At 27.4% G+C, this 9,547-nt stretch overlaps 1 protein-coding gene across 1 annotated transcript; it reads left to right on the forward strand.

The window, feature by feature from the left end:
• Positions 1-5,819: 5,819 nt before the first annotated feature.
• LOC110658986 (U-box domain-containing protein 4) lies at positions 5,820-9,101 on the forward strand. Its single transcript, XM_021816800.2, has 2 exons — positions 5,820-6,387; positions 7,924-9,101. Exons 1-2 carry the CDS (start codon positions 6,089-6,091, stop codon positions 8,774-8,776), a joined length of 1,152 nt encoding a protein of 383 aa, XP_021672492.2. The 5' UTR covers positions 5,820-6,088; the 3' UTR covers positions 8,777-9,101.
• The last annotated feature ends 446 nt before the right edge of the window (positions 9,102-9,547 follow it).

Here is a 9,547-nt window from a genome sequence, read left to right on the forward strand (position 1 = left end):
ATTATCATTTGATAGATTGCATCAAAAATAAATTATCCAATTTTGGACAGAGTAAGTCTTCATATATATGCCATCTAATAACTTGTTGAAGTTCTCTAATATTGATTACAATATACATGAAATTTTTATAAGCAAAATTACAAATAGAAATATATTAAAAAATGTAGTTTTTTAATAAAACATATTCCTCTAAAATCTTTTTCTCGTAAATAAAAAGACAAATTCCTCGATGTCTGAATATACTCTATTTGATTTGAATTGATTCGATATTAATAATTATTAAGTAAAGAGATCAATATGTTAAAAATAAATAATCAAAATAAAAAAATTGATATTCATTTAATTATATATTTTAATTATAATTATTGGATTATGAATATGTTTCCATATTATATAGCCTCTAAGACCGAAAAGAGTCCTGCTAATTAAGTTCTAATAAAGCAAGATTCAACAAAGAATATATAAAACTGAAAATTATTCTAATTTTAGTAGGGGAACTCATCAAGCATTGACGAAGGAAGAAGCTCTCTTTTTCTTTTATAATTTACATTTTTTTTATTTTCGGTAAAATAATAACCCTAGAAATTTTATTAAAAGACAAAAGGAGAGAGGCGTTTAGAATTGTGAAAGTCCAATAAACACGCATTCCTGAAATTGTCTGAAGAAGGCATCATAGTTGGGCGACTTGCTATGCCTATAATTGTTCAAACAATAACAAAATTATTATTATTATTATTATTATTATAATATTCTGGACCATATATGGTTGCTAAATATTGTCGGCCAATAAGCTGAAAATTAGAAAAAAAAAAAAAAAGGTTAAATTGTATGAAATCACAAAGTCCGGATTTATACGCAAGGAGAAATTAAAGTGAGAGATGACGTTCTGATGCTTTTAGCCTTTGAAGTTAACTCTGATTTTGATGTTGGGCCATTCGTTTGTGTTTAATCTTACAAATTTCACGCTTTAAAAGTTTAATTTTAAGAATGAGGAAGTGTGCATAACTCGAATAATCCTCCCTCCATAGAGAATCTTTTAAAGCTCAGTCAACTTTATCATACATATCAACTATTTCTGCTATTTGTCATGTTTTTGGTGGCCATTTGAAATTGCAGAAATATATACTATGATTCATGGCAATCAGGTGTTTAACCCTGATGCTATTCAACAACAAGTTGAGTTGCCACTAAGAGACCTCCAGTTGAATCAACAGATATATATTTTTTTAAATTATTTAATTTTTATATTTTAATAAAATTAATTATTTAATTTTTATATTTTATAAAATATACTATTTAACTTATATATTTTACTTTCTTTAAACTATTTTATTCTTTTATCAAATTTTATGTTAGTCAATATATTTTTATCAGTTAAATTATTATTTAATTTTTTTATTTTCGTAAAATTGATTAATTAATTTATATATTTTAAAAATATTATTATTTAATCTTTTTAATTTAGTAAAATTAATTAATTAATTATATGAAAAAATAAAATTTGAAATATATATATATATATATATATTCACTTGAATTGCGTTTAAATACAAGGAAAGATTAGATTCAATATGTTTTTTACAACAAGTTTTCTTGTAGTATGTATCTCTATTATGTGGGTGAATATCTTTTCATGGATAATAATTATACTATTTTTTGAAAAAATGAGATTTCTATTGGCACACTTTGAAAAGTAGTAGAAGGTTTATTTCAATCTTAGTTGTTGGAATCAAAGATTTAATTAATTAAAATATTTAAGGTATGGTATTTGTTAGGTGGAAGATAGTTAAATTACCTGTGCCAAACACATGGAACGGAGTGATGTCACTCAACTTTGTATTGTAGTTACTCTTAGACTATATATTATTATTACGCTAGCAGAATCCATGTTTCAAATTGATCTTTGTCATGCAACATCAAGGACCAACAAATAATTATTTAATATTAAATATATTAATAAAATAATCAAACTTAATTTGCTTTTAAAAAGTTAACTCAAATTATGAGATATTAACACATCCTTTTAACTCATGATTAAATACTTAAAGTGTAAAATATTTAAGAGAGTCTAAATATTAATTGCTGAGACTTTAATATTATTTTAATAAAATGAAATAGTCCTAATTCACATCAAAAATTAACTCAAAAGGGATTGTTAATTAAGACCTTATAAGTGACAAATTATCCCATATTAAATAATAAATAAAATTTATTTAATTAAAAGAAAAAGTGCTTTTAGCATGTATAAAATTTTCCTCTTTTCCTTATTTATTGAAATTTTTTATTATATTAATGAATAAAAAATAACTTGAATTTTAGGCATTCCAACATATATATGTCAAATTTTGGTAAGTGTTTGTCACTTTTCATGATATAAATGATTTTAGGCATTCCAACATATACATGTATATTTTTATTGTTTACTAATTACTTATTTTGTGCAATTATGCATGCATATTATAATTAGTTATGATAATAATATACTTGATTGTCAATTTATTTAATTAATTATTTTTATTTTCATAGTTAAATAATTAAAATAATTGAATTGAGCAAAATATAAATAATTATAGTTTTTATTAATATTGTATAAAACTTGTATATAAATATAAAATTGAATACAAACAAGTTAATTTAACTTATTTGAATTTTTTTTATAAATATCATATGTGATCATTCAACTTTATAAATATTTTCATAAAAATTTTTAAATTTTAATTTATTTCCTAAAATTTACTAAATTTTAATATAATTTCAAAAAAAAAATACTATGATTAAAAATTAAAAAATTTCAGACAAATCTATTACATGTCAACTATTTTACAAGCCACTCTATTTAGTTGAGTTTTTGCTCTCCAAGGATCAATGGCTAATTAATCAACTATTGAAAAAGGTGTTTAATAAGAGAAATGTAAAAGCTAACTCTTATATTTTTTTTAACAGTAAAAAATGAGAGCTCTCTTAATACAATGGTCATAGTTCTCTTAAATTTGATGTCTGAGGTCACCGATTGATGTCATCGATTTAACTCAACCCTATAAAAGGGACTTACCATAAAACCTGATACGACACCCAATAAGACAAACTATTGGATAATTATTAATCAAAGCTAACTCTTGTATTTATGTATTTTCAACCTTTAAAGGTTAATCTTTCACTAAAAGCTGAAATATCAAGTTTAATTTTAAAAATAAAACTAGGCTTTGAAATATTTTATTAAAAAATATATATTTTTTGTTATAACTATACCCGCTTATAATTTAAAAATACATTATAATTAGAAATTTAAATTATTAAAAAACACAAATATTATTAATTTTTAAAATGATTAAAAATACTTATAAATTATTTAACAATAGGCAAAATGATAAAAAAATCTAAACTTTTGTAAGTTTTTTCAATTTTAATTGAACATTTTAACTTTATCAATTTAATTCTAAATATTCTGTATTACCTTTAATTTTAATAATAAATTCAATTAAAATAATTGAATTCTTAATGGACGAAAATAATTTAAATGTTTTTGTTCATTATCAATTTTAGTCAATTATTTTCATTTTATTAATTTTTAATAATTTTAATATTTTCATTAATATTTTCATTTTTCGTATTGATAAAAAAATTTAAAAATTAAGCAATATATCTAATATTATTGCCTTAATTTTTAAAATTTATCTCTTTGCTCATACTTCTAATTCACATATCTCTCTATATATGAGAAATTAATTAAAGCAAAATTTTGTATGATATAGTAAAATTATATTTTTGTCAAATTGACAGTAATCGCAAAAATTAGCTAATATTAATAATATAGAGAAATATTTGAATTATTTTGTCCATTGTACCATTCAATTAAACTAATTGCTAGAATTGAAATTAATGTGAAAGTTTAAGAATTGAATTGATAAAATTAAAATGCTAAAATTGAAAAAATTTACAAAAATTTACATTTTTTTCTGTCATTTAGCCTTAACAATAAAACACGCTATTTATTTATATTTTCTAATTTTAAAATTATATAAATTTAGATTATTGAATAAACATTAATTTACTAAAATTATAAAAATAAATAATTAAAATATTAAACAATAAATGATGGTTTTATACTTAAATATTTATCTATTACTAAAAACTAATTAAAAAGAAAAAATTCATTTTTTAATCCCAAAAATTACAAGTGACACCATAAATGAAATAGGCTAATGTGAATGCAATAACAAACTTTAGCCATGCCTCTAAAATTTTAATTTTTATTTAAAAATAAAATAAAAGTGAGTATGTCTTTAATAGACTCTCAAATCTTGTTAAAAAAAGTTTAACAAAAGTTTAAGGAATTTTTTTTAATAAACAAAAAAAAAATCCATATTCTAAAAAAGATTTTTAAAGCCCACATAATAAAAAACAAATAGTGATCAATATTTTAAAAATTTCTTTCTAAATAATAAAAAATATAACAAAAATTCAAATTATAAGTGAAGTATACAAAAATATATTAAGTCTGAATATTATATTCATCTTATATTTTTTAATTTAAATATAAATGACCTAAATTTAAATATTCAAATGCTTTAATTTAAGATCAACTAGCATTTTGACAATCATAATATCATCCTTATGGATTCATCTTAAGGTGCCTTTTCCTCTCCATAATCCCCACAAACATTAATTTTGTGATGATTAATCTTTTAATTGGTCATTTCTTATATGTAATTTATGCTACCTTTAAATGTTATTATCGAATAGAAAGAAAAAAGAGTTTTTAACTTTGTAATTTGTTGTTAAAAAAAAAAAAAAAAACACTTTACAGCAAATTTTAGCAAATTAGGAAGTTTTATTAAATTTCCTAGCCTATCAATTTCTTGGGGAGTAAGTATTGAAAAAAAAAAAGAAAAGAAAAAAGAAATGATAAATAGGGCATAAAGGAATCAAGTTGAGATCTTTAAAGAATTTAAGTTTGATTTGTCAAAATTCTTTTGAACTCAAATTCAATTTGTGAATTCATGCCAAGTTGAAATTGAATATTTATAAGTTTAAATTTAACTATTTAAAAGTTGAACACTAAATGAATGACGCAAATCAAATTTTTTATCAAAATAGTTCGGTTTATTTATAAAGTGAGTTTTAAATTTAAAGTTATTATTAATTTTTATATAAAAATTAAATTAATTTTTATAAAAAATTAAATTTAAATTAAAAATAGTTATATTTAATAAATATATTTTATGCATCGATTATAACATAATTTTAAATAATATATTATTTATAAAATATTTATAAATAAAATAATAAATATTAATAATATAATAAAATATAATAATTAATATAAATATTTTTATAAATAAACCTCTTCACTAATTTATTAACGAGCTAAACCTATAAATGAATTGGTTTATGAATATTAACAGATTGAATTTTACAAAATTAAAGTTGAACTCATTTATTAAATAAATTTAAAAATTAAACTCTGAACTGATTTATATTATAAACAAGCTTATTTACGTCCATTTTAAGGATATGATAAATCAAAAGTGATAAAATTTAGGTTTGTATATAAAATCTACAAACCAAACTTTAGTTGATTTTTCTTTGGAATTCAATTTGATTTTCGTTTTATCTAATTTTGATTATTCAACGTTTACAAATCAATTTAGTTGGAAATTGAACCAACTGTTTGCACAAACCCATTATTGACCGGTTAGCGTTGGCAGGCAGCCGCTCATTTGGAAAAAAGATTGGGTAAAACAAAAGGTAACACCAGAATGAAGAAATTACCAAACCAACAAAACAAGGTCACCACCACCACCACCAACAACTAACATGCCTATACTTGCGTTCTGTTGAAAATCCAAACTACCCTCTCTCTCAATACAAAAGCTAAAGCTAAAGCTAAAAAAACCAAACCTTCCCTCTCTCTCTCTCTCTCTCTCTCTCTCTGCGGTTACTATTTTAACTGTTGCTTAACGCCAACCCCTTCAACCTCCTCCACCATACGTTTCTTTCTCCCTCACATAAATTCTCGCCCTGACTCTCTCTCTCTCTCTCTCTCTCTCACAACTTACTCTGCTTTCTTTCTCCTCTTCTTTTTCCGATGGATTCTTGCGCAGAGAATTTGCAGGGCCCTTGCCCGTCCTCTCCCGATACCGAAACGCCGCGAGCAGCCAGCTCCGCCGTGCAACGCGCCCTCCGCCTCATCCAATCTGACGACCTTGATTCCAAGATTGATGCTGCTAAAGAAATCCGCCGGCTCACCAAAACTTCTCAGAGGTGTCGCCGACAGCTTGCTCAAGCTGTTAACCCGGTTGTTTCCATGCTCCGAGTTCTTGACTCGCCCGAGTGCCATGAGTCCTCTCTTCTTGCACTTCTCAATCTCGCTGTTCAAGACGAGAAGTATGCACCTTCTTTCCTCTGTTATTTTTTTTTCTTTTTTTTCTTCTTTTTTAATAAAAAATTTAACTTCAACTTATTATTGGCTTTTTTAATATAATTTTTACGGATTTGTTTCTTATATATTTAATTTATCCATTTTGAAATTTACAACTTGATTTTAGACAGGTCCGTGTTCTTTTATTTGATGGCGAATTAGGGATTTTTAGGCTGATTGTTCTACGCCGGAAATAGAATTCAACTATATTTCACTGTCTCCAACTTTTTTTTCTTCTTTTAAGATATGATTTCTCCTCGGATTCCTCAATTTGAAAGAAAAAGAAAAAATTCTATTGAATCTGTTCTTTACAATATATTTTTTTTTATTTCCTCATGTTTACTTTTTATTCCTCTGCTTCGATTTGATGGGTTTCAATTACTTAGATTGCTTGACCAATTAAAGGAAAACAAAATTGTTCTTAGAAAAGGAAAAGACGTTCTTACTTAATTCATGGAGTTCAGTTATCGCTTTATTCGAAATTGAATTTCTAGAAGAAGGTTTCAAAGTTTCATGTTGATTGTCAGGTTCAATGGTCCGCTAACTGTTTTCCAGTATAAGGGTCCAAAAAATGGAAATTAAACGTCCTGAATCACGGTATGGTTAAATAAATGTCCTAAATAAATCACGATAGTATTTAAATGTGTCGGTGCTTTTTCCAAATGAGTTAGCCCTTTATAAAGAAAGAATTGGCTGCTTTTATGGTTGAAAACCATTTGATTGGAGGGCGGAGGTGCTTGTTCTTTGCTTCACAGGTTACTCTTTCTTTTTATTTTTATATCTTTTTCACCTTTTTCTTTTATCTTTTCTTTCAAGTTATCGCGTCACAATAACGGGATCAGTTTGGTGAGGGACAGAGGGTCGGAGAGAGGTTCTTTCTTTTCTATTTAGGATCAAGTTGCTCTTTATCAAGGATTACATTTTCGTTCTGCAATTACATTTTGGTCCTTGATCGTGGAGAATTTCTTTTTAGGGGAGGTAAGGGAAAGGACTTTCAAAGATAAAGCAGAGGAACCCCACAATTCAATGACCAATTTAATATAGGGAAATCAATTCAATTTTGCTGCTGATTTAAAAATCTTGAACTAGAGGGATGAGATCAATAAACTCATTTTAGTTGATATTATATCTTTTATAGGACATCATTTCACTGCAGTCTGATTATTTTGAGAAACTAAAATTCACTGCTTATTAGATGCAAAAATCTCAGGACTTGCGACAATGGTCCAAATTTGCCAGTGGTGCCAGAATTTTATCTTCTCAGTTTCAACTGACTTGCTATTGTCGTTTAATATCCATTTGCTCCATCCCACTCTGTATTGGATATTTTATGATGTTTAAAACTTTTATTGTTTCTTTCTGCTAACTTTTGTAATGGAGGCTTACTGTCGATGCTTTTTATTGTATATGCCCTCTGTTTTGACAAGAGATTAGGCATCGCAAAATTCGCATTTGATTGTTTTACGTTCTTCAAATTCATCTAATATCTTCTTATTTTGCAGGAACAAGATAAGCATTGTTGAAGCTGGAGCCTTAGAACCAATAATTGGCTTTCTTCAGTCACAGAATTTAAACTTACAGGAGTATGCAACAGCATCTTTGCTTACTCTTTCTGCATCTACCACGAACAAGCCGATTATAGGTGCTTCCGGTGCCATTCCTTTGGTTGTGGAAATCCTTAGGGGTGGAAGTTCTCAAGCCAAGTTTGATGCTGTGATGTCCCTTTCTAATCTTTCAACACTTACAGATAATCTCAGCATTATTCTACGTACCAATCCAATCCCTTCTCTGGTTAGTTTACTGAAGACTTGTAAAAAATCTTCAAAAGTGGCCGAAAAATGTTGTGCTCTGATAGAATCTTTAGTGGGTTTTGATGAGGGTAGAACGGCATTGACATCTGAAGAAGGTGGAGTCCTTGCTGTTGTTGAAGTGCTAGAAAATGGGTCCATCCAAAGTCGAGAGCATGCAGTTGGGGCATTACTGACCATGTGTCAGAGTGATAGAAGTAAATATAGAGAACCAATTCTCAGAGAAGGTGTGATCCCTGGACTTCTCGAGCTGACTGTTCAAGGAACACCCAAGTCACAGATAAAGGCACAAACCCTGTTGCAGTTATTGAGGGATACTCCATACCCAAGATCTGAGCTTCAGCCTGACACACTAGAGAATATTGTGTGCAACATTATCTCCCAGATAGATGGAGATGATCAATGTAATAAAGCGAAGAAAATGCTGGCTGAGATGGTGCAAGTTAGCATGGAACAGAGCTTGAGACATTTACAGCAAAGGGCTATGGTATGCACACCCAGTGATCTGGCCATTAGTAGTTGTACTTCTGAAGTTTCTCTAAAATGATTGTTTTGGCTGTCAAATTTTTCCTTTTTTATCTTTTTTCTTTCCTTTTCTTTTCTCATGTGGGTTTGTGAGATAAGGTTTTCCTTTGTAAAAAAGCATAAAAAAAAAAAGAAAAAAAGAAAAGTATAGTGAAGAATGCCAGTCCAGGCCTAGCGTCGGTATCAGGTGACTGGTAAGTGTCAATAATATGTTGTGAAGCTGCTTGAACATTTTATAGCTGGGTGTACAAATTTTCAGCTATTGAATGGGAACTTGTATCAGTAGATTTAGTACAAGCGTTTAGAGCTCAAATCTTATGCAATAAATGCTCATGTTTTCTAAACAATTTCTGTTATAACTGTGGCTTTTGAATTTTGGATATGTTTTTCATGGACCTGAATTGTGACTCGATCCGAAAGTTTTGCGTTGCGATCCGATTGGGATAGAAAGTGAGATTTGTGGTGGTAGCGAAGGGTACGGATTGATAGGTTCGGGTCTGAAGCTCATTACTGATCTCCTTGAGGGTGCGGGTATAACGTCCTGCAGTATAGACCAGTATAAATATTGTAATATTCAACCTTTTGTGATAGAGTTGTGAGATATTTGGGAAACACACTTAGTTAAGATTTGAAAGTTTTGATTGACTGTATCTTGTTATTTTTCATACAATGAAACTTTTTTTTCTCGTCTTACTTGTGGGCATATACCTTACGGTTGAACCACGTTAAATTCTATATTATTATTCTTTCCTTTTTAATATTGTGTGATTGTGCGATTTGTGTGTGCCTTAGA

The sequence above is a fragment of the Hevea brasiliensis genome, chromosome 16 (assembly GCF_030052815.1).
Source record: "Hevea brasiliensis isolate MT/VB/25A 57/8 chromosome 16, ASM3005281v1, whole genome shotgun sequence".
Lineage (NCBI taxonomy): Eukaryota > Viridiplantae > Streptophyta > Magnoliopsida > Malpighiales > Euphorbiaceae > Hevea > Hevea brasiliensis.

Excerpts from the sequence above, each read along its gene's own strand:
- LOC110658986 (XM_021816800.2), top strand. The coding sequence starts at position 6,089 with ATGGATTCTTGCGCAGAGAATTTGCAGGGCCCTTGCCCGTCCTCTCCC. Across the intron at positions 6,388-7,923 it reads CTCGCTGTTCAAGACGAGAA|GAACAAGATAAGCATTGTTG; the intron begins GTATGCACCTTC and ends CTTATTTTGCAG.